The 26,705-nt window shown below is 38.2% G+C and overlaps 1 protein-coding gene across 4 annotated transcripts in view; it reads right to left on the bottom strand.

Moving 5' to 3' along the window:
- dacha (dachshund a) overlaps positions 1-17,394 on the bottom strand; it is a 155,681-nt gene extending 138,287 nt beyond the window's left edge. The window contains exon 1 of one of the 4 annotated variants that reach the window (XM_082141292.1): positions 16,711-17,394. In XM_082141292.1, coding sequence (XP_081997418.1) covers positions 16,711-17,204 — 494 coding nt within the window. In that variant the 5' untranslated portion in view covers positions 17,205-17,394. The remainder of the gene's footprint in view (positions 1-16,710) is intronic. The other 3 variants (XM_082141293.1, XM_082141294.1, XM_082141295.1) reach the window with 3 other exon arrangements.
- Between the last annotated feature and the right edge of the window lie 9,311 nt (positions 17,395-26,705).

Genomic DNA, 26,705 nt, shown 5'->3' with positions numbered 1-26,705 from the left:
GATAAGAGAGTAAAGTGTGAACAGTATGCAGGGGACAGATGTTAAAACGTCTTGAATACAAAGTGGGTGTGTTATTGTAACACCAAATTCATACACCTCAGTCTAGTATGATGACTTCAAAATGCTTAAAGTATGCCTAAAGAATACACAGGCCATCAAAACAGATATACAGATATAGATTTGAACTGAAAAAGGTATAAGTATGCTAATGGTCGACTACAGAATTCCATTCAGAACCCAAAGTGATTCCATTGGCTGAGACAAATTTTATTGGTACCCAAGTGCCTGACTCTTTTAAATTACTCGTCACATATTACCAAAGCCGATGCCTTTAAGATTTCAGTTAGCCTTCTGTTAGCAAGCTAACATCTGATCCTGCTAGTTTAGCATATCGCTAACTGGTTAAAAAAGCTCCTTTGATTAGATAGAACGTCATATCTGGATAACAAGCAACATACATGTAGAATCAAAGATATAGTAGCTTTTCCAAAAGCTGAGGTAAATACTAATTATGCACAGTATCAAACACAATTACAAAACACATATCATCATGGTAACACACAAAACACTAAAATAATGCAATAAACATTAAGGTAAAAAACATAAGTTAATGTACATAACCAATAATAAGGATAACCGATAATAACAAAAAAATAATAAGAAGAAAGAATTATTTAAATGAAAAACTATCAAATGAGAGTTGGGAACATCAATTTACGTTTTCTCACTGTGAATTATGACATGATTTGATCTTTTTCACTTCCAAAAACGAATATTTTTACAGTATTTTACTGTAAAATTAGATTAAATGTCCCATTAGATATATTACACCATGGTTATGGTTTTTCACCATACAGTTTATAGTAAAGGAACTTAGCGTTAACCAATTTACAGGTATTATCGTTGCATTTTTATAGTCTTTAACCATTAAAATTTAACTTTTTTTTTTGTTTACAGTGCACAACAACAGAATGCATGACCAAATGTTATAGCTTAACAGGCTAATTGTTTATATGTTAACAGGCAAAAATGAAACAAGTTAAACTTAACTAGATCTTTGTTGTTTTGGTTGTATCATGTCATATATAATATAAATGACACTTTCATGGGTAAGACAACATAAATGATTAAACGTTATGGTTGAGATTTCCAATCAGGCACACCTAAAACAACTTCTCTGGATTGGAAATGGATTGATGACTAAAGAGATTACAGACTACAGATTCTGCAGAGGGATTGAACTGTACACTGACACCTATAGTGACTTTAGTGCGATAAAGTATGATATACAAGCCCTCCCTGCATACTATTAAATCCAGTAAATGAGATATACACAAAATTGCTGTATTGAAATGAACACTACAATATTGTGTCTAAAGAAACAACAAATTTGATATTGGCTATGGCTAGATTTAGAAAATTACCAAATATAAGACAATCAATTGGTGTGGACAATCTGTCAGTCACCAATGATCACAGAGCCAGAGGCAAAATGTCAATTGAACTGGTGCTCATTCAGGCGACATCAATTTGAATATGCCTCACAACATTTATCTGTCAACTAGCTACACTACCCGGCCAAAGTCACTGTTTGGATTTAAATAGGCAAATGCTTAAGAGTCTATGATTGGATCATTATAGCAGTGATTATTATGTTCTGTCATGTTATATGTTTGGCAACAGTTCTTCTAACCCTAATAGACACATCATGGCCATATTCCAGTATGATGATGTCAAGATTCATCAGGCTCATATTGTGAAAGAATGGTTGGGAGGAGCATGAAGGATCATTTTCACACATGAATCCAGACCTTAAATTCATTGAAAGTCTTTGGGATGTGCTGGAGGAGACTTTACAGAGTGCTGGACTCTTGCATTGTCAAAACACGCTCTTGACCAAAAAATGATGCACATCTTGATGGAAATAATTGGTGTGATGTTTGCTGGTCAAGATCTTGTATTGACAATGCAAGAGTCAAGCACTGTGTCTACCATTGAGCCTGATGAATCTTGACATTGTCATCCTGGAATATGGCCATGATGTGTCTTCCTACATGCTTGTTTAAAAAATGAAAAGGGTTAGAAGAACTGCTGCCAAACCATGTTAGAAACATAATAATCACTGCAATAAAGATTCGATCATAGACTGAATCCAAACAGCGACTTTTTTTGGCCGGGCCAAATGGCAAAAATATCAAATTTATATTCGCAACTTTGGATGGAAACAGCTAATGCTTAAAATTCGATTATCACATAAAACATCTGCGAATAAAGAATAAAACATCTCATGTGTTCAAGAGCACAAAATCGTCACTTCCGGGGAAATTGGCGCAAAAATTTTGTAATAAAAATGTTGCTGCAATCGGGGAAGCCACTGTGGCCGTTCTTTCATACATCATGAATAACTTTTACGTTTGGAGGTGGATGTTTGGTGTTTGGGAACGCAATCGTGTGAGACAGTTCTGGAAAATAAATTATACCAAATCATTTTGATTGACAGACTTTAGCTTAGGCATTTCAGAATGACCAAACAAACATTTGAGATGCTGCGCAATGTAATTGGTCCGTTGGTTAGTCCAGTTATCCAATCACATCCTCATGCAAATCGATGGATTTATTCGGTACATGTGTTTCCATATCCTTTTATCGAGAATTTTTATTTTTTTATATGCCTCAATTGAGCACGTAAGTTTTATCCACATTTTTAGAAGTTATGCCCATCTTGGTGTTTCTATCCAGCATTGTGCTAAACTATCCCAAAATTCACATAAAAACAGGTGGATGGAAACATAACTAATGTTAAAAAAGCTCAAAGTGGTTTATCCCAAACCACTACACCATCCTACATGGAAACTTGCTTCAAAGTTTTGTATATGTACTGTATGTAAGTCGCATTGTCTGAAACTTTAGCCTTGCTTGGCGCCTTTAGAGGCGTTTTCGTTCAGTTCTCCGGCGTTCCCACTGGTCCCGCGGCAGAGGGGAGCGTATGTGTCTCAATCATGGCTCAATTACAGCCTTCTTGCCTCAGTATGAGAGATCTGTTATGAATACACAACCGCCGCCACCAATCACCATAACCACTGCTCTCATTACCATCCCTTTAACCGGAGCGATTATTACCCTTTTATTAATGGAGAGAGAGAGAGAGAGAGCTGAGAGCGAGATCAGAGAGAGAGAGAGATGGTGAAAGAGAGAGAGAGAGAGAGAAAGGAGATACAGCGGCGCGCAGTAAACGAGTGTCAGGTTCGGTGCACGCACTGAAAAATTAAACCAATTAGGAGCGCCGTTTGGAGCCCCTCCGTTCGCATTCCTCTCCGAGCCACTGAACAGCTCAGAGGAAAGAGAGACAGAGGGAGAGAGAGATAGAGGGAGGAAAAGAAAGAGCTCGGCACTCTATTCTGTCATGCTCGGCGAAGAGCGGAGAAGAGCGGGAGCGAGAGAGCAAACGTTGCCGCTGAGAGGCGGATTAAACGCAATCTATATCCACATAAATCATTGATTAAATGAATCATGAAATTAATATGTAAATTGTGTGTTTAACCTCTATTTATATACCACTGTCTGTCATCGTAGCGTAAATCTAAAACTAATTGCGATTTCTCGCCGAGCCTGGGAAACTGCAAGAGAGAGACAAGGAGTGGAAGGAGGGAGGGAGAGAGAGAGGTAAAAGTCTGACATATTTATTAACTAAACGTTCAACTACATCAACTTACTCATTAACAGCGATATTAAGGGAGAGTGGTGAGAAAACCACAGCGTTTGTGCTGCATCAGCAAAACAAACATCAGCTGATCAAGAAAAGAAAAAAAGTACTCTGACAAGTACAAGAGCCAGTTATATCAATGCTGTATACTTTATAGAATTTGTTCTTAAACGTATAACTTTGATAAAGGGCTGTAACTAGCAACTGTTTTGATAAGCTGTTTTTTGTTCGATTAATCAATTAGACAAGTACAAAAAGTTTAAAAGCAATTAGTAAAAAGCATGTTATTTTACATTTGTTCCAAAACACTATGGATCTAGTCCTGCAATTAACTACTACTTTAATAATCACTTAGTCTCCTGATTACTTGTTCGATTCATATGGTTAAAAAGCATGATTGTATTAAATGAATGAAAAGCATGTCTTTTTCTACATCTGCTCCAATATGTCTTTTAACAAGTGCTACAACTAAAAACTCAATGATTAAAAAAAAACATTTCAGAAAAAATTTATATTCTTTACTATTAGAAACAGAATATTACCATTTGAAACTGGTACATTTAATATAAGTTTTATAATCTTGAATTTACATGAATGTAATTGATCGATTAATATTAATTGCCGATTACATTAATTAATCAATTATTCAGATTAAAAAAGCACAAGTTTAGTTGTTCTTTAAATAATCTTCATTGAGTGCGACAACTTTTTTTGGATAAAAAGTGTATGCTATAAAGTGTGTTCAAAATCAGGTTCAACATTCCCGACTAATCAAAAAACATTCTCGTCCACCATTTTCATTAGCGATTTCTATTGATCTCAATGATTGGCGGTTGCAGGTTGATACAGTAAATATCTTTGTGAACACTGACAGTATCCTAAACATAGATACAAAAACAAAAATACTGTAAACATGCTACCTTGATATAATATTACATATATCATGCAAGCATCAAAGAGACTGATACCTGTATGTACTGTATGTCTGACAGACACATTGTTTAGGGGTCCCACCGGTGAGGTTGTGTGTGTGTGTGTGTGTGTGTGTGTGTGGGTGATATAGGTGAGGTGGAGTGATGGGATCGGAGGCCCTTCCTGCCTCGGCTGACATAAACCACAGTCTGGACAGTCCAGCCGGCCACAGAGGACCCTGATTTATAGTCAGGCGAAAGCCAGGACAGCCGTGGTGATCTTTCAATAAAACATCAAAAAAAAGCTCTGACCCATCCATTACCCATAAGCCCCTGTGGAACAGACGGGTCAGGTGTGCCTGCCATCCCTCACACTGCAATCTCACACTGAGGCACCATGGGAAAAGCCAGGAAGAGTGTGTGTACTGTTGAATTACAGCACAGTGAAAAAGATAAGAAAGAGAAAAAAAAAAGCAGTAAACTACCATTAGATTCTGCTCAATTACAGTTAATCTGATCGCAAGCTCAAAATCAAAACATTAACACTATTTTAACTCTACTTGATCAAATTAAGTTGAGATATCATCCATAGAAATGTCATTACAAGTTGGGTCTGTGCTCATATATTGTAAAGTTTAATTTCATTTTTCTGCACACATTCGACATTGTTCATCAAAAACAAGCAGAATAAATGTGCATGTACTGTAAATCGACATTAATCGTTTCATATTTATTTTGTCCCATTAGATTAAATACGACAATTTATGTCACACTGGTTTTATTTACACCGAAATTTGCTCTAGTCATATTTAATGAATAATAGCACACATTTGCTCCTTTTTTGAACAGCCAAATGTTTAAAGCGATTACGCAAATAAAATAATTGACAGATGAATCGATTATTAAAATTGCATGAGACTGTACATTAAAGTATTAATATAAGTTTCACACTTAATTATATAATAAATCATATTTTAACAGAACTTATATTTGCTGACTTCCATTTATTATAATATGAATTAATTAAAATAGGAGTTTTTAAAATGGGGTCCGGTGATCCTCAGGAAGCGGCAAGGGTGTCCAAGTGGGGGTATAATTCTTTTTTTTTCTTTTTTAATATGAAAATAAAAAATACAAATATTTTACAAAATTTATTTTTAGGATTGTCAAAGCAAATTGTAAAAGCAAATTTTAATTTTATAATATTACCGTTTCATTCAGCCATTATTTTGTCAGATAATTCAGTACAGTAACAAAATAACAGCAGATATTTTAATTTAGCAAACAACATGTGTTTATAATATATCATTTAGAATTACTACTTTTCTCACAGTTTAAGCTGCCTTTATATATTAGGAAGGGGGTCCTGGTCATCAAAATATTTGAAAACCCCTTAATATATGATGATGTGTGTCAAATATGAGTCAAAAGTCAGAAAGAACTGAAATGAAAATGAGTTTAACACACACACACTTGTGTCCAGATGGAGACAGGAAAGTGAAAGACAATGTATCCTTCACTTGACAAGAATGCAGCACAAGACCAGCCACAAGCTTTACCTTTACACACACACACACACACACACACACGCACACACGCACACACGCACACACAGACTCAGAGCCAGTTTTTGATATGTTATCTGATACATGCACTAAACTGAAGGCAGATCATTGTCAGTGTGTCTTCAAAAGAAAGCAATAAAGCGTTGTGCATGCTCTCCCCCTTGTTTCCCTAATTCACTTCATTTCATTTTAACTATCCGTAACAATCTGGCGAGACATTACCCTGTAATGAAACCACACAGGGCCTGATTGTTTTCATCAGAGGAACACCCCCCCACCCCAATCTACACATACTCACACACACAAATGACACCCATTGCTACTGACAGACACAATATTTACACTGTTTCAGACATACACAGATGCACAACATCAACCCACCCATCCATACATGCATACAAACACACACACACGCATTGCTTTGTGGGAGAAGAACCATCTGAGTTGCTGCAAGCTACTTGTGACATAAAATATATGTGCTCCGATTGTACAAAGGTTGCGACATATGTTGCATTTACTAATCTACAGGATTGTAAAAGTTGTTATTATTAGGGTGTGGTCTTTATCCAGCTTTCTGATTGGACGTCTCTGTGAGGAATGTTTAAGACACGGACATCATAATGGTGAATAAACAAGCACACAACCTGCTTCATAGTGTGGTTCCAATTTACAGTCTGTACACATGCTTAACGTGTTTCCAATCAGGCCCAGGGCCGCTATTAACGGAAACCATCTTCATACTCATGAGGGCACGGGAGAAGAAAACACGAGAATGGAAAACACATAAACGCAACTGTTATTGAACATGCCCAAGATTCGCATTCAGGGCTGTTTGAATCTCTTACAAACTAAGAGACGGATGAAGTGCAATGCAAACTGAAGCAGACTGAATAGTTGCTGTCGTCTTGGACGAGGTGTAGGTTGCTCATCTGTTTTACTTTAAGTTAAAATGTGATTATTAAATATATTTTTAATATATCTCGATTCTGATTGGATGAGTTGAACTCAAAACAGCCATATATGCAGACCTGGTGGTATGACTGAAATCATTCATTACGTTAATGAGTAGATTTAAATTATGCTTATATACATCACAAGTTATTTTTGCTGTAAATGTGCTGTTATTTTAGTAAAAAAAAAAGTTTTCAATATTACATAACCATGTACAGTTTTTTCCTGATAATCGAGTGATTGAAATATAAAAAATAATAATTATAATAAAAAAATGAAGACGTCATTTATGTATACGTTCCAGACATGTTCGAACTAATAACGTATAACAGTCATCTAAAATAAGTCTATATATATAAATTATACATACATATACTGTATACACACAGATATATATATATGCGTGTGTGTGTGTATATAGGGACAGTATATTTACAGTAGGCCTAAGGAAAATCCTGTTAAAGGACAGTGCCGGGAATGACAGAAGTCATGTGGCATGTTACAGGTGGAGGTCACATGATACTTATAAAACATTTGGCAACTATCCTCCATCATAAGGTACCCATATCCTCTGCATTTATCTAAAATAATTGCGTTTTTTTGTAATATGATCTACATTTCCACGTGCATGATGTGAAGAGAGCATCGCTCCTGGGTGGATTTTAAAAGTTTTATAGGCTTATTCTGCAGACTTCCGGATGGCGGTACGCAGAAGGGTGTGTGTGGGGGGGGTGGTAATTGGAGCTGGGCCGCCCCGGGGCAGAGAGAGACAGAATGAATCCCTTACAGATCCGACGAGAGCACCAAACCGGCCATGATGTCACCACATACCCTGGGCTTTTCTTGATTTAACCCAGACACAGAAAGAGACTCACATACACACAAACACTCACCCACACCCTCCCTGACCCTTTCTCTCCTCACATTCCACCTTGCTTTCATCTTTATTTCTTCTTTTAATAATCCAGAGCAAACAGATGTTTCTACGTTTGACTGCAACTTGACATTAGTATGCCTTCGCAGCCTGTCAAAGCCTTTTAATGCAGTGAAATCACTGGAGATAGACAGAAATCACCATTTAGTGTTAACAATTTATACCTTAATAATTATATTCATGGCCACTTGTGTGTGCACAATCAGTCAATCAATAAATCATTCAATGAAATTATTATTTGATACATTTTTAAAATAACATTGATGTATTAAATATTTAATAAGTACATTATTTAAATAATTATAGTACATTTATATTCCATGGAATTTCCACAAAATACAAATGCCTGGCCTCTTGTATGTTATTTTACCACAATAAATAAATAAACAAATAAATAACACATAAATATAATTATTATTTTATACATTTTAAAAATCACATTTTAATGTATTATTCAAAATGTAATAATTATATTAATTACATAATTATATGCATTATCATTATAGTTAATTTATATTCCACAAAATTCAATTGCTTGTGCATATTTGTACACAATAAATAAACAAATAAATAAATATACATATATATATAATATTATATTATATTATATTATGTGCGTGTATATATATATATATAAATTATAATTATATATTAAATATGCTATATTATGCTATAAATAATTAATTAATTTCATTTGATAAAAAAAATATATATATATTTTCAACAATATAGTTACTTAGGTGTTTTTTATTTACAATAAGGGAAAATACAACTACGAATTCATAAAGACACTTTTTTAGGAGAACGGTGGCGTACGGTGTAAAACTGGAGCAGATTTGTTTGATGCTTCACTATCATTCTCACAGTTTACACACACACACACACACACAAAAAAACGATGTAAAAAAGTTAGAAAGTGGTACCCGTTTAAATCACCAGAATTCAACAACATCAATGTTCAATTCACACTAAACCAAATGTTAAAGTTTGCATGTGAGCATGGATCCATGGGCTGCAATTCATTTCATTTCAAATCTATGGTCACTTCAAGACTGAGCTGTTCATTTCCAAGCAGGACACCCTTGAGGGAACTAACAGGGCATTGTGCTCTTCAGGTGAACCCATCTGCCCAAGGCCCAAATCTAGATAGAAGGGGGTTAATGCTGCAAATTATGGCCTCCAGATGTGGGAGACAACTGTACACACTCTTCTAAGCAGAGAAAAGCACGACTTTGTCATCTCCGTCTCCTTTCAAGTCCATCGAAACGGGATTCCAAGACTCACTTGAGCTCGCCTGTCAATGCCATAACCTCTCCGTTCCGGCGCGCAAAACGCTTTGTGCGAACGGATCAACAGCTGCTAGCTCGCAGGAACGGGGAAGTGCAGCAGAACATGTCATGAAATATTAATCGGCATAATTGGGATGCTAGTTAGCGCTTCTTTGACCAGCTTTAGTCCCCTCCGGCCCCTCCACGCGAGCTAGCGCTTAGCGTTAAACCAAACTATTAAAGTGGCAGAAAAAATGATGAACTCCTGAAAATGGATTAGATGGGGCTTATGTTTAAAATACTTTCTAAAACGGCTCTAATCGCCTTCTCGCCGCCACGACAGACAATGGCGGGGTGGAGGAGGAGGGTGGGGGGGGGGGAGAAAACACCAGCTCTTCCGGTACAAACTACTTTGCCGATTTCAGTGTCACATTCAATTTTCTGCTTCCTGCTTCTCCCCGGATCCCCATCCAAAAAAACAAGCATTTAAAACATCAGTCCTAATTAGATGATTAGTGCTTGGAAGGGCAGGAGATAAGTAATTTGCATAATTCAATCATAAGAGTTAGAGATACATATTTCGATGTTCGTTTGTACAATTATCTCCGCTGTCCTGAGGGCTGTGATACTAATGTGATTAAACAATACTCTTGCGCGGGGCCTAGTGTCCTCCATTAAAGCACTGCTAGAGGCAAAGCAAAAATTAATTTTAGGAGACAATCAATTTTATTCTACATGACTGTAATAAATATAGCCTGGCTGCAGATGTGTCATTAAGCTCAGGAGGAGACTTTCCCAAAGTCAAAATGACACTATTCTCTTTCTCTCCTCCTGCCGTAACTCTGCGGACGGTGAGCGGAAAGTGTCATTTTTCCTCTTGTGAGATCCTTGACAGGCCATATCCATCTGTCTGTTTTAACCTCTTCTATCTCTCTCCCACGTCGCTGCACATCAGTGAACACCTGCTATTCCTCATCCCTATCGAGACTGTGTATTAAGAGCTAACTTCGTAATCGCGGCTTCTAAACGCTCCTCGAACATCGTTTAATGAATGCGGATGTAAAGGTGTAATTTGTGCAGATTCACATACGTAGCAGGCTTCTTAATTTGTTTTCGTGATTTCCGCGCCCAAAAAGATTCTAGTAGCGCCTTTCCATCACTAATTGACCACATGTGTCTTTGCTTTGCCTCTAATTCATTGGTTACGCATGGGACTAGTTATTAAAGCGCTGCGGCTTGGAACAGGCACCCGCCAACATTAATGAGAACTCACATGGCCACAAGTTGTTTTATAAGAGCCCGTCAGCATAAGCGCTCTCACGTCTCAAGCATGTTCGCAGTAAGACATAGACGGACAGAATAGTCAGTCTGGAAGACCAGCTGCCAGCTTGTCTTTACAAATATGTTCAACTACCTATAAATAAAACTAGATCTATCCACACATCTTACATGGTGGCCCAAAAATATATACACACACACACACACACATATTCATACATACATATACACACACATTCATATATACATATACATTCATATATCCGGTCAAAAAAAAAAAAAAAAAAAAAAAAAAAAGTATGTTTTTGAAAAAAGTCTCTTATGCTCATCAAGCCTGCATTTATTTGATCAAAAATACAGAAAAAATTGTGAGATATTATTGCAATTTAAAATAATGGTTTACTATTTTAATATACATTCAAATATTATTTATTTATTTGATGCAAAGCTGAATTTTCAGCATCATTACTCCAGTCTTCGGTGTCACACGATCCTTCAGAAATCATTCTAATATGCTGATTTGATACTTAGTTATTATCAATGATGGAAACAGTTTAATATTTAAAAAATGTTCTGAAACCTGTGATACTTTTTTTGACAGCACTAATATAAATTGTTATATACAGCGCTATCTGCTTGTTTGTATCTTTGTTTGTTGATGTTATGTTAGTTTGTTTAATTTAAAAATTGATAAAAACAGGTTTCAAATCATGACAGCCTGTTTTAAAACTGAATATGAGATATGACAGCCGTTCACATAGGCTACCGTCATAAAAACACTGAAGCCCCTCTTGACGTTTCATGGTCTTAATTCATAATTTACTGTGCTGAAAGGGTAAAGGAAAGAGTGAATCTGCAAAAACAACAACCCCCAAAAAGGTGGATGTATAATTAATGGCTGACATTAAGGTGTGCCGAAGGAAAAGCGACAATCTGAGGAGATTTGATGAGACAGCGGGGTGTCTCGTGTGCCCAGGCCGAGCTGAGCGTCGCAGCCTCGGGCGAAGCCACAGGCGCTGAGCTGCCGTCCATATGGACCGGGCGCGCACACGTCCGCGCGCGCCACGAAACTGAAGGCTCGCGGTCACGCACTGGAGCGCGCACTCCTGACAGGGGATGCGAAGGTAATTGTGTGTATTAGCAGCAGTACGTGTCTGTCGGTGTCTTTGTTTTAAAGTTCCCCAGATTTATTGAGTGTTCAAACTTAATGCGCGATTCAAAATTAGACAAAATCGATCAAAAGATTCAATAAGATACTAATTCAAATTCAATTACAGAACCTGCTTCTTAAAGGTGTCAAATTGTGCATTTTAAGGAATCTTTGAAAAGCAGCACTTTGACGCGCAGTGTGATGGTAGCTCGCGCCTGGGGCAAAGATGGGAATTAGACACATTTTAAATTAATGACTAAAAAAAGCAAATCGCTTCAAGAGACGAAAAAAAAAATATGACAGGCTTTCGAACAAGTAATGCGTTTTATGATTTAACTTGACAATTCCTGCTAAAGTGCGATTGGCATGAATGCACGTAGGGATGTTTCTCTCCTTTTTCTGATGTTATTCGCATGAAGAAACTATCTGGTCAGCGGTGCAAAAAAAAATATTAGTGGACAAGAGCTTTCTGCACAATTTTTTTATTTTTGCACTTGCACTTGGTGGAGAGGGGAAAAAACAGTTAAACTAATCTAATCCACCTTTGGAGAGCAAGCACAGATGTTCATCTCTAATGTAATTCCCATTCAATTTCCTAAGTGCAGTCCCCAAGTGCAAACTAGTTTAGTGTTATGTTTAGCTTGCAAATTTCGTTTTAATAAATAATGAATGCATTAAAACCTGGAGATCAATTGCGAGCTGAGAAATCATAAAAGCGGGGCCGTAAGTGCCGCGTGCGTTTGCTGATTTGGACACTTTCTGTGTTTCAGTCAAGTTTTACAGATCCCGTTGCATATTTATAAGTCCTATCTGAAAATCTAGTGAGCTCCTTACCTAGACAGCATATTGAGCTGCTGACTTGGAACGGGACAACTTGCTGCGCGTGCATGGACGCGTTCTTGCGTTCCGGAGCCCAAGCACCGACTCTTTTTCAACACCGGCTCCATTTTATTTATGATTTATATAACTTTCTCTTCCCTTAAAATGTAGACGAAACACGCATTATGGGTATTTTAAAAGTCTAGTCCGATTGCTGAACAATTGATTCTGATGAGCCGGTTCTTTTTAGTGAATCAAAAACTTAGAGCCTGAACTAATGACTCTATGAGTCGGTTCTTTTTAGTGCATCAAAACACACAGCAGCACCAGCAGTGTATGACTTTTTAAAGTACTTGTAAGTGAATAAAAAACACTTACGAATCAGTCCCAGCAGAAAGAACTGAAGTTAATTCATGATATCCAACTCAAAATTAAGTTACTTAAAGATAGACAATCTATGAGTTCTGTTGTAATCAGTGATTGATAAAAAAAATTCATAAAAAAAAAAATCAATGGTATAGGATTCCTTTTTGCTTGTTCATACTTAAAAAGTGCTTTAGCTATTCAAAAAATCTAGGACCAAGTACTATACATTTATGTCACGTTTAAGATGTCTGTGTAAAGACTTTTAAAAATTGTCTTTAAACACCTTTTGCAATAATTAATCTGATTTATTTATCTGTTCTGTTGAACTGTGATATGATCTCATTATTTGACTGCTGAAGGCAGTAAATGCATTAAGAGATGCATTTCTTTCATCCAAATATGTATTCTTCACACTTTAAAAAAATATTTTTATGATTTATCACACTTTATCCTTTGTCAAATCAACTTAGATAATGTGGTTCAGATAACAGAATATTTTGAGTTGACCAATCTCTTTCATTGTATCAACTCAAATTTTTTATTTCAATGAACTCAATTTTAAGGCAACCAGGTAACTTACTTTTTTAAATTAAACCAACAATAATTTTTTACAATGTAACAGTAAATGATTTGTGCAATAATGGAACTGTAAAGGAATCATTAAGAGGAAACAGAATCAGTATTGCAAAAATTCCTTGAGATTCCCATTCCTATCAGTTTTGTTGGTCAATATGAAGAGTTCAGATGCAAAAGCCTCTAAATGCCATCTGAAATTTTCTTATAGAATGATAATTTTTTTTCAGTCTCGTATATTTAAATTCAATAATTTCACTTCAATGGCAATGAAGATTACCTATTAATTGTCATTTAAGTGAAATTACTGAACTGAAATATACAAGGTTGATAAAAATGATCACTCTATAAGAAAATTTCAGATGGCATTTAGAGGCTTTTGCATCTGAACTCTTCATATACACATGCATGAGACGAATGCCTTTGGCCACTGCGTCGCATCTTGTTCTATAAGTGTTTGTGTGACCCGTTTAATTCCGTTGCGCTCTGTCTGGCTGATTTGAATACTAAAAATGTGCTCTACTTAAACACCCCCTAAATAGGCAGCTCACTATAGGTTAAGACACAGCCGTCACCGGGCTGGCGATCATCCTCGCTTGTTTCGCCGTGGCTGTCCCATACAAACTGATGCAAAAGACACCCATTTGTCCCAGCTTAGCCCTTCTCCCAATGAGCCTGTGCTGAAGGAGGAGAGAGAGAGGGAGAGGGAGAGAGAGGAGGCGAGGGGCCAGCACGCACATTAGTTTCAGCCATCTGCTAGCGGGACGGTGGATGATGTTTAAATCTGACTATAAAAGCGATGCTTGCGAAGGTGAACTGTAAAGCAACGATGCCGAGGAGCAAATTCAATTTCAGGGGGGCCCATTGCTCGGGCAATTTCATTATCCGACCGTATGCTGCAATCTGACAAGAAGAGTGAAAAGCGCAGCGCTCCGCACCTCATTCTCTTATTGTCCATTTTGCCTGGACTCAAAATTAAACAAAATAATGTTGTAAAACGGTCTCTCCCCCGCTCACTTTCTCCTCGCTCTCGTTTCTAATTAGATGTGCACGGCAGATTGATTCAGAACTGCGCAAAGCCCAATAAAGTGACGGGGGATTCTTCTGGAGGTTGTGCTGGGGATGTTAAAAGGTTAATTACCGAACCTTGCCCAGAATGACCATCTGGATATATGCGCCCTCTCCCTCTCTCTCTCTCTCTCTCTCTCTCTCTCTTAAACACACATGTGCATCTCCACGCACACATTCACTGTGCAGAAGTGCAATTTAAGACCACGTTCCTGAACCTACTCCCTCCAACCAATTTTCAATACCTGACCTTTTACCTGTAAGAAACTAAGAAATGGAAATAGAAAATTGAAAACACTAGACCTGATGCAAAGCGCTTCATGGGGAAGAATACATAAAAGTTACTGACATTGCAGATAAGCAGTACTAGGTTTTTGAACTTTTAGACTCAATATTAAATATAATATAATTATTCTTATATAGTGTATTTCTATACATGATTAATATATATATACATACACACAACGTTGTGACTGTCATTCCATTAAAAGCAAAGATTGTGCAGTTTTCATCATATAATTAGAGACTTTTTTTCTCAAAAAAAAAAAAAAAGTCCAAAAGCTGTCACCCTCTCAAAAGGTACCCCTTTGTGCCTAAAGAGTGCATATTAGTACCTCAAAGTTACATTTGGTACAACAAGTGTACATATTAGTACCCAAATGGTACATATTTAGAACATTTTTAAAGGGTATCGTCCCAGTTACAGCTTTTGCACCATTTTTTTCTTAGAGTGGATGATAAAGGTCTTTATAGGTGTACTGCTCCCTTGAGTCCCACCACACACTCACACACACACACACACACACAACACAAGCTGATATTGCTAGAGGAGCCTGAGAACACTAATGCATCTGTCATGATAACAAGCTAAGAATAACATCTCCACACCAAACAGAGCCACAGATCCAGGAGAGGTGCTTCATTGATTTATGCCACATAGCATCTTATCCCAAATGAGACGTGGGACATCATCATCATCCAGAATCAAACAGATATCAAACAAGAATTCAAATCTGGCCCTGGATATGACATGGGTCAAAAGCGCATGAAATGATACTGATGTCTATTTATGTGAGCCTGACTCTGCAAATAACAGAAGAAAGTGAAATGCAACCGAAGTATGACCCCTAGTCCAAAGAGCTGTCGTTGTATAAGAAAGAATAAAAGACAAAACGTCAAATATCGGAAGCTCAAAAGTTTCTAAATACTAAGTGTAGTTTAAGGAGTAAATGTAGTAATTTAACAAAATGTCCCAATGAAGACTAAATCCGCCCAGGATCCCAGGAAAAGGTAACTTATAAATATTATGAAGACAAAAAGTAAAAAATACTTGCTGAAGTTTTTTTTGTTGTTGTTGTTGTTTTATTAATCTTTGCCTAACTTATATCCTTGCCAGTTCAACTAGTGCAATGATTTATTAAAATGTGACTCCAACCAAATAAAATGTATTAAAAGGCAGATGAAATAGCCTACTATTAAAATTTGCTGTTCATTTTTATAGGCCTATATCCTTGAAAGTTCATATTTTTTGTTTATTTGAATCGTTTTTAGATATTAAATAGCCCATGTTTGCGCTGTAATAAACATGTTTAAGCGAGTCTCGTAAAAACCGGATAAGCGAGGAAAATGAATCAAAAAGATTTTGGAGAAAGATTCTTACTTGATTCTGGAGAAAGCTGTTCATTTAATGATTTATAATTACTTCTGTATTTTCCTCATGACAGTTATTTGCTTTGAAACGACCAAAACTGCAGGTGGTTTGGCAGAAATAAAAACTGACTGGAACCTATTTTAGACAAAAGTTTGATTTGGGATATTTAATTAGTTTTGAAAAGTAGCCTAGGCTATTATAAGCACGTTATAATAACTTTAATTCAAATATGAAATTATTTAGCCTAGGCTTTATTAAAAGGTAACTAATTTAGATCACGTGCATTAAAATAAAAACGTCATAAACGTAGGCTAATTGATATTTTTGTGCAATGTGCAATTTTTTTTAAATAATGAAAGTTATCATGAAGTGTTACCAACTTTGCCAACTCCGCAAGCTCTGAATGAACTTGAAAAGAGCATCAGATTCCACAGCTCGGTGTAAATCTGAAGTGTATGTGATGTAAGTCTTGCCTGGCATTGGTGCAGTCGTTATAAAGCGCCTCGAAGTCTTTTCGGGTGATGAGTTTGCACCGGTTCACGCCCGGCTGAATGGCCCCGAGTCCGCGCAGGATCCGCACCTGCTCCACCGTGCACACCACCGGGCATATATCCAGCCGCTTCAGCTTGGTGTAGACGGTGTGCAGTCCGCCGACGAGGTGCTTCAGGAACAGGTCGAACACCTGCGGGAGACAGATGAGCTCCTGACCGTCCACGGTGAACGAGGCCACTTTCACCCCGTGCACCTCCACCATCTTACACTCGTTATTATGGACTCCGCCGGGCCCGTTCCCGTTCGTGCCGCCGCCGCCGCCACCGGTGCCGGTGATGAAAGAGTTGATCATGCTGCTGGTCAGTCGCGGGGACTCGGCCGGGCTGGAGTACAGAGAGTCGGGACGGAACAAGCTGCTCGCGCCCCCGGGAGTGGAGGTCGGTGAAAGCACCGGAGGAGTTGCTGATACGGCCATAGTTTATGCGAAGTTTCCTCCTTTCCGTACTTTTTGAGTCAAGCACACCTTTGCTGGCTCCTCGCACTGTTTCGCGGCTTTCACTCGGTGTTTCTCATGCGTCTCCGGTAGCCACTGCTGATAGTCGGTAATGTGCAACTACCTTCCTCGCGAGTGAGATGGATAGAAGTGTATCGCACTCAGCGATTCAATTAGCCAGCCCACTACAGGCCGGAGTGACAGCTCTCTCAGCCAATAAAGAACGCGATAGCACACGCCTTCAAATATTATTGGCCATCTGCCAGTTGTGGGCGGGGACTTGAGTTCTCACTATCAAAAGCGAATACAACTTTTTAGATTGCTGTTAGACAGATGGTAGATATATATATTTCATCGGAGTCTTTAGCTTTTAATGAACATTTTGGTAACACGCCGTAAGTGAATCCGTTCAATTTTATAAAATGCTTCTTAATAATGACTTTGTAGAAGTTATTGAAAGTTACCATATTATGGCATTATATGCCTGAATAGCAACAATGTACTTACACCTTTATAACACTTCTTCGACTAATACATCCAACTGTAATATTAACAAATATTAAATATGACAGCTGAGCTGTTCACAGTCTGTCCTGCCATTCCATTATTGCTGCATCAGTTTTTAATTGGTCTCACAGACAGTCTCCATTTCAGTTTTAAAATTACAGTGCAATATGAGAATATCATCAAGACAACATGAAAGATTCATGACTTATTATGCTTCTTATTTGTGATCAAACTGACTTTAAGGTCCAAAACATTATTGCTATTAACTGTATAACATGCAAAGGTAAACTGAGGTGAACTAACTTTACTGTCTAAGCTTTGAATAAGCACTTCTGTTGTTATATAACATTGCTTTTTAGGTAACTTATAAAAGATAGAGTTCCGCTGTTTAAACATTTGGCCTAATTTGAAGCGACATGTGAAGTGGCTTGCTTAGAATTTCTAGTAGGTTATTATGGTGCTCGTATAATTGGTATTTGTCATCATTTGAGTTCTTGTACCCATATGTTAAAAACCTGACACAGATTATTTTTTGAACAGACCCTCTGAAAATATATGGAGTGACTTCAATAGAGAACAGCGTTCTGCATAAAATCTACAACCTGTAAAAATCTCAGAGGAAAAAAGTCTCTCTAATACAATTTTTTTTTTTATTGTAACACATTTGATTCACGTTTTTCCTTTCAATACTTTATCTTTTCTCTCATTATGAACCACTTATTGAAGCAAATGAGGACCTTTGTTAATGAGAATCTTTACAGGTCAAGAAAAGTCGTTGTAAAATGAATGTAGGAATCATGCTTAACCTTTGAGCCCTTGCAACTTTTGTGGGAAGATTAATATTGTAATGAGTGTCTAAATGCCATGCAAATTTCTGCCAAGTACCTGCTGAAATTAAAAAGCTAGGTGGCAATCTAGAAAATTAAATACATATTTTACCTAGCTTTCAATCGCACCTCAACCCTTCGTCTTATATTTAATCTTAATGAATACCTGATTATCATACCTGGCCCTGCAGGCACACATGCACCGCCCCCTTCACCCACCCCTCCAGCACCGCCCCAGCACCGCCCCAATGCTCAGTATGCATATTCACCACTTATACACACGTGTAATAGATCTATATATATATATATATATATATATATGTGTGTGTGTGTGTGTGTGTGTGTGTGTGTGTGTGTGTGTGTGTGTGTGTGTGTGTGTGTGTGTGTTTGTGTGTGTGTGTGTGTGTGTGTGTGTGTGTGTGTGTGTGTGTGTGTGTGTGTGTGTGTGTGTGTGTGTGTGTGTGTGTGTGTGTGTGTGTGTGTGTGTAGATATATGTTAGAGCCTTTATCATCTGAGAAATCCACATTTTAACTAAATATAATATCTTATAGGAATACCATTAAGTAATTAATCATATAAAATAAGACAAATATAAAATAAGACAAATACTAAAAGAGCTGACGTCTGTTAAAAAGTCAAGCAATTAAACAATCTTCTTTCTAAGTAATATTATCAATAAAATTAAGAGAAGAGAAGAGATAAGACAAGAGTGAACAAAAGAGTATAGAAAAGATGAGGCAAGAAGAAACAAGCTGAGCACAGAAGAGATGAGAAGAGACAAGTTGAGCATTGATGAGAGGTGATGAAATGAGGACACAAGACAGATAACTTGAGACAAAGTGAGAGGGAAGGAGTCATACAATAAGAGAAGATGATATACTTGAAGAGAAGAGACGAAACAAGAGGAGACCAGCAAAGAAAGGGAAAATGAGTCAAAAACAAGCTGAGCATAGAAGAGATAAGAAGAGGAAAGAATAGATGAGTACAGGTGAGACAAATTGAGACGAGAGGAGACAAGAAGTGACCAGTTGACCATAGAAGAGAGAAGATTCTATAATGACAAGACATGTGAAGCGAAAATAATGGATTGAGAAATGGGATGAGAAAAAGTGAGCCATACAGGAGTCATACAATGAGAGAAGATGATATACTTGAAGAGACGAAACAAGAGGAGACGAGCAGAGAAGAGACGAGACAAAAAAAAAGACAAGTTGAGCATAGAAAATGATGACGAAGACATGAATCTATAACAATTAATAGTGATGAGACAAAGTGAGAGGGAAGGAGTCATACAATGAAAGAAGACGAAATTCGTGAAGGGAAGAAACGAAACAAGAGGAGACCAGCAAAGAATAGGAGAAACGAGACAAAACAAGCTGAGTATAGAAGAGACAAGAAGAGGTAAGATGAGATGAGTACAGGTGAGACAAATCGAGATGAGAGGAGACAAGAAGTGACAAGTTGAGCATAGAAGAGACAATAAGAGACAAGTTGAGCATAGAAGACAAGAAGTGACCAGTTGAGCATAGAAGAGACAAGTTGAACTTGTCTCTTCTATGCTCAACTTGTCTCTTCTTGTCTCTTCTAGAAGAGACAAGAAGAGACAAGTTGAGCATAGAAGAGACAAGAAGAGCATAGAAGAGACAAGAAGTGAAAAGTTGAGCATAGAAGAGTCAAGAAGAGACAAGTTGAGCATAGAAGACACGAGAAGAGACGAGTTGAGCATAGAAGAGACAAGAAGAGACAAGTTGAGCGTAGAAGAGAGGAGATTCTATAATGACAAAATATGTGAAGCGATAATAATGGATAGCGATGAAACAAAGTGAGAGGGCAGGACAATGATCATACAATGAGAGAAGATGATATACTTGAAGAGAAGAGCAGAGACGAGACAAGACAAGAAAAGAAAAGACGAGTTGAGCATAGATGAGATGCAATGAAATGATGACACAAGACATGAATCGATAACAATGAATAGTGATGAGACAAAGTGAGAGGGAAGGAGTCAAAATAAAAGAAGATGATATACTTGAAGGGAAGAGACGAAACAAGAGGAGACGAGCAAAGAAGAGGAGAAACAAGACAAAAAAAGCTGAGTATAGAAGAGACAAGAAGAAGCAAGATGAAATGGTGAGACAAATCGAGATGAGAGGAGAAAAGAAGTGACAAGTTGAGCATAGAAGAGAGGAGACACTAATTACACAAAACATGTGAAGCGATAACAATGGATAGTGATGACTGATGAGAAAAAGTGAAAGGGAAGGAGTCATACAATGAGAGAAGATGATATACTTGAAGAGAAAAGACAAAACAAGAAGAGGTGAGACAAGACAAGAAAAGACAAGCTTATAGAAAAGCTTATAGAAATTGAGTCGAAAAAAGATTTGAGACAAGATGAGAATAGAAGAGAGGAGACAAGAGGAGATGATACAAGACATGTGACTCGATAACAATGGATAGCGATGAGACAAAGTGAGAGGAAACGAGTCATAAAATGATATACTTGAAGAAAAGAGACGAGCCAAGAAGAGACGAGCAGAGAAGAGAAGAGAGGAAAAGAAAACAGATGAGACAAGACAAGAAAAGCTAAGCACAGAGTCAAGATCAGGCAAGATGGAATTAGGCTGGGGAGAATCAAAATCGAGAAGAGATGAGAAAAGAAGAGATAAGCTAAAACAAGATGAGCGTACGTACGGAGACAAGAAGAGACAAGTTGAGCATAAAAGAGACGAGATGAGGCAAGACGAGATGAAAAGAGAAGAGATAAGACAAGAGGAGACAAACAAGTTGAGCATAGATGAGTCGAGACCAGAAGAGACCAGTTAAGCATTGAAAAGAAAATAGAAAAGCAAAAAAGATAAATACATAGATGTGATGTGAAGAGTTAATGTGAAGAGATGAGACAGCTCAAGAAGAGACAAGTTAAGCGTCAAGACCAAAGGAGACAAAATGATCAAAAAAGAGAAAAAAAAAACGGAAAAATTAGACATGTGGAGGGATAGTAACGAATAAAGATGAGACAAAGTCAACAATACAATGAGATACAATAAGAGAAAGAGAAATACTAGAAGAGAAAAGATGAAACAAAAGACAAGCAGAACACAGACAAGGTAATAATAGATGCATGGATGAGACAAAGGAATGTTCTGAAATGGATGAGACAAGGTGAGACAGAGAGGAAGAGAGTTCATGTTTCAGACAGAGGCTGTGTTTTAATAGTCATGTAAAATATTACGCTGAGGCCAAAAGCAGATCAGCAGCCCCTCTTGGTGTAATGAAATGTTTCTGCATTCATTTCCACCTAACGCAAATCAATAACAACAATAAATTACAACTGATTTTAATTGAATGTTGTTTCTAATTTTACTGTCACTCGTGATAAATATTTATGTCTATTACAGCATTTTAAATTCATTACACTCCCAGATCTTTTTCACTCAACGGATTGCTACATACATCAGCAGTTCAGTAATCCATTTGGGCTGTGACACGTGCCAAAAAGTTGCCTGCCTGACTCTTAATTTAGGGTAAAATATCACCCTTTAATACTACTTAAGAAAAGACAAGCTGTCACTTGAGTATGCTCGACGTACTTAATTTCTCCGAGAAAGCCACCACAGATGATTTAAGGACACTCTTCTCACACTTGCTGCCAAATCACGGGTGACTGGACCTTTTTGTGAGAGCCTCGTGCTTTCGAAGACACACCGACTGTGTGTACGGCACTGTCCATCAACAAAAATTACTCTGGGAGAAAAGTGGCCAAAGGAGGTTAACTGTTTCGGTCACGTCAAACTGAAACGTGTTATTTCATTTTTCAACTCTAGGGTTGTGCTGTCTTCAGCGCTTTGAATGAGTGATGTGGACTTACGATAATGGTGAACGTTACGTAGAAGGGTCCGGTTGTCCAGTAAAGTGTCTGTTGGAATCTCAAGGTGACCTGATTTATTTATTAAAATACTCCTTGGATGAATCTCAGTTTTCCAACAAAAAGAAAAATCTTTATGCAATATCTTTATTTTGCATAAAGCGAGTGAAGGCTATTTTTAGTTCCATTAAGTTCCATTAAGTTCCATTGATTTTTTTATTATAATTTTATTGATTTTTTATTTATTTATTGTAATACGATTAAATATTGTATTATATTACTTGATTTTTTTTTCTTAAACAAAATCCCATTAGATTATAATTACATTAAATGTTTGTCTTATTTAAAGGGATATCTCTTTAAAATTCTGTTCTCATTTACTTACCTTCATGTTGTTCCAAACCTGTGTGACTTTCTATCTTTTACAGAACATAAAAGAAGATATTTTGAGTTTGGTAACCAAACGGTTTTGATTACTGTTGACTTCCATTGTAAGGACAAAAAAAACCCCCACTTTTATACTTAAAATAGTTAAATGAGTTAAAAAATAAAAAAAATAGTTTTTTTATGTTCTACAGAAGAAAGAAAGTCATACAGTTTTTGAAACACATGAGGGTGAATAAATAATAACAGAATTTTTATTTTTGGGTGAACTATCTCTTTAAATCAGCATACATTAAGGTATTAACAAGCACTGTTATGATGTAATACTTTACCATTTAAATAAATGAATGAGATTTGTTGTAAAGTAAAGTCGCAATGCAATGTGCAAACATTTTAAAGAATTATTTATTTATTTATCTATCTATCTATCTTGACAGAGTTTCAATTTTAAAAAAATGTAAAGATAAAATGATACCTCTGTACTTGTGGCATGACAATATTTGCATGTGTTTTATCAGCACTAATATGTATTCATCAGGCCATTTCTGCATCACCCATGCATTCACGGGCTGACACACTCTGATAACTGATCTCTAATTTAATTTATATTTACGGCGAGATTTATAATGCAATAATGTTCTCGTGGATGTTTCATTTGGAGAGTTTACGAGGGGCCTGACAGATGGTGTCACTGTGCGTTGCTTTGCCACTGCTCACCTCTCTCTATATTCAAGATGGCCACCCTCAAAAAGAGCTGAGGGAGAAATGAAATCAACTGTGAAGTCTCCTTGAATTCCACTTCAAAGTTGCAGTTAAGTATGAAAAACTTTGCCACAGTATTTAGAAATCCCTGACTGAACGAATGCCAGATCTTTGAACAAACACTGGCGGCAAAGCCTGCAACTTATACAGTCTAGTTATCGTTGCGGTGGCTCTGTTGATGAATTGTGTACTCTTTCCTTGTCAGAATCTTAATCTTAATCCTTCTTAATCAACATTTGCTCTCCGAAGTGCTGGTACGATACAACAGTCAAGCAGGAGATGGTAGGACCCGTCCTTGGAGACATCTTTACCCGGCCTGAAAGTATTAACGGGCAACAAAAAAGTAGACGCACTCTCCAAACACAGAAGCCATGAATGAGGACTTTATCTCCACCGGCTCTTAGAAGCGAGCATCAAAGCCTGAGGAACTCACAGAAGACTATGACTAAAGGTGCGGGCTCTCGCAAGATAAAGAGCGCTTGATTCTTGCGGAAAGCATTGTAGCGCTCGTCGCCTTGATTTTGCTTTCAAAACCAGCCAGAACTAAATGCCTCTGAACATACGGGGTGATGGCACATGATGAAACCCAACACGAAATGATTTCAATCCACACAGGTTTTGCTTTTCATTTCTCCCTCAGATTAAAAAAAAAGAGCCGTATCCCCCAGAGAACAAGCCGTTGACATGAAGACACCCCTCCATCACAAACACTGCGACAAACTCTCTTGTTAAAAGCATCCCTGGTGCGTCAGATATGAGAGAGAGGGAGAGCGAGCAAGAGAAGAAAAAAGGGTTCTCCTGTTGTAAGCCATCTGTCTTGTTTTCCGCTGTTGTTTTAAGCACGGACAAGACATGCTTAAAAAAAGCAGACTAAGGAAGATCAAGTGTCACCAATCTGTCTTATTTGAAGCTATAAACACCTGTCCTCGTTCCGGCCTAAGAAATAAGTATCAGTGACAAAGACTGTGATGTTAAAGTCAAGAAAGCTGTGGAAAAGGAAGGTCTTAAGGGTTATCAGTGCTGCCTCTCTCTGTTTCGGGAGATATGGTCATCTCTTTTTGTTTACCAATGAACTACACCACACACAAAAAAATGTTCTAGAGATCTACGGAATGCAGAAAATAGAAAGCGAGTTCTTCACACCACGCTTATACAAGATGATTTTTCAAAACCCTTGACTGGCGATGAAGAAAGCCGCAGAAACATCTGGACCATGCAGATAGGAATATTCAGAGAATAGACAAAGCTGCTCTGAAATATATTCTCCGGTGCATTCTGGCATATCTTGAGATAAGGAGAATGTTCTTGAAATATATGAATTATAAGTGGGCAACCCCTTAAGCTTCTAAAAAGGCCCGTTGTTTTGTTTTAGGAGCAATTGGTTCAGAAGCTTACTTTGGAGATATGTGTAGTTTAATCATCTGACGGGAAAAAAACTGGCCAAAGTTCTGTGAACTTATAACATCAAACAACATTCTTTTACAATGTTCTTTTAAAAACAACACAGTTTGTTTCAGATGCCTATTCCTGTCTACATGTTTCGGGTTCAAATACTTCTTAATAATCAGTACCACAGAAAACTATTTGGACTCAGGACTGGACTGGGAAAACAAGCAAAAAAGCATATACCGTTGTGAAAAATAACGAAGGTACAAATAACGACAGTCTTTATTCAACATAAGCCAAAAACTCGAAACAGTGTGCCGTGCACAAACAATACTGGACAAAGAATAAGTGAAGGTGAGGAACTTATACACATGGTGATGAACTAAATGATGAATGTAGCAAGGTTAGATGTTGTGGGAAGAAGGAGGCGGGAACTGGCGAACGTTCAACAACTTTTAATAAATAAATAAATCAACAAATACAAAAATGAAAGTAAAGACAGCAGTCCCTCACGGACGACTGCTGCCACATATAATAAAACACAACATAAATCCAGGCCTGGCCTCTCTCGATCTTCACTGTCGTCGTTCCTCCTTTTGTGCTTTCGCTCCTCCGTGAGAAATACGAGACCGGTGAGTCGCGCAGGTGTCGCTCATCAGTAATCATGCCACCGGCCTCGCGCCATTCTCTCACGGCCCTCTGCCTCGTCCTGCTCGCCACAATGAACTGCTGTGATGAACAAATGAATATCCATGGAAACTGATTAGTGGCTGGAAAAGGAGAACAAAAAGGAACAAAAGAAAACAGGTGACTAAACAAAACCAAAACTGAGCATAACTGTGACAGAACACTCCCCTCCGGGACGGCGCTGCCTCGCACCATAAAATAGCCGAGGAGGTGGTTCTGGTCGGCAGATGAGGGTCCGGTGTAAAACGAAGCCCCAGTGGAAGGAACAAGGATGGCAATTATGGTGGGAGTGGCCAGGTAGTGGTTCAGAGTGGTTGTTGTCAGCCCACGGTGGAATCGACAGGGGGAGGAGCTAAGGTGGGGATTCTGCTGACAACACCCGAGGCCCCGGTGGAAGGAACCAGGGAGGTAGTTCAGGAGGCAGACGAGGGACTGGTGAAAAACGAAACCCCAGTGGAAGGAACAAGGATGGCAATTATGGTGGGAGTGGCCAGGTAGTGGTTCAGAGTGGTTGTTGTCAGCCCACGGTGGAATCGACAGGGGGAGGAGCTAAGGTGGGGATTCTGCTGACAACACCCGATGCCCAACTAACGGAGATTAAGCCATAGGAAGTAGAGTCCAGGGCACAGAGCAGATAGGGACAGCCAACACCAATGGTCCAGGAGGCTGAGGCGGAGCCGAAGTGGCGAGCATCCGAGGTGGAAGCCAGAGTGCCTGAGAACTGAGGCAGAGCCGGTGAGACTGAGGGCCAAGGCATAGCCGGAGAGAGGCGGAGCCCACTGGAGCTAGAGACGGAGTGCAGAGGATGGCTTGAAAGTCTGTGGCGCAGGCAGGGTGGCGGCTGTCCAAGGTGGAGCCGGAGGGACGAGGGAGCCCGGTGAAGCCGTACGGACGATAGTCTCTGGTGGAGCCGAAAGAGGGAGGAGCCAAGGTGAAGCCAACAGGTTGATGGACCAAGGTGGAGTGACGAGATCAGCGTTTGGAGATGGGGCCGGGCCGGGCCGGGCCGGGGGGATCTACTTGCTGGACGAAGCAGGTGCTGGAAGACCTGAGGCTTAACC

The sequence above is a fragment of the Leuciscus leuciscus genome, assembly GCF_965113295.1.
Source record: "Leuciscus leuciscus genome assembly, chromosome: 16".
Classification (NCBI taxonomy): domain Eukaryota; kingdom Metazoa; phylum Chordata; class Actinopteri; order Cypriniformes; family Leuciscidae; genus Leuciscus; species Leuciscus leuciscus.
This window is presented reverse-complemented; position numbering and strand designations above follow the sequence as displayed.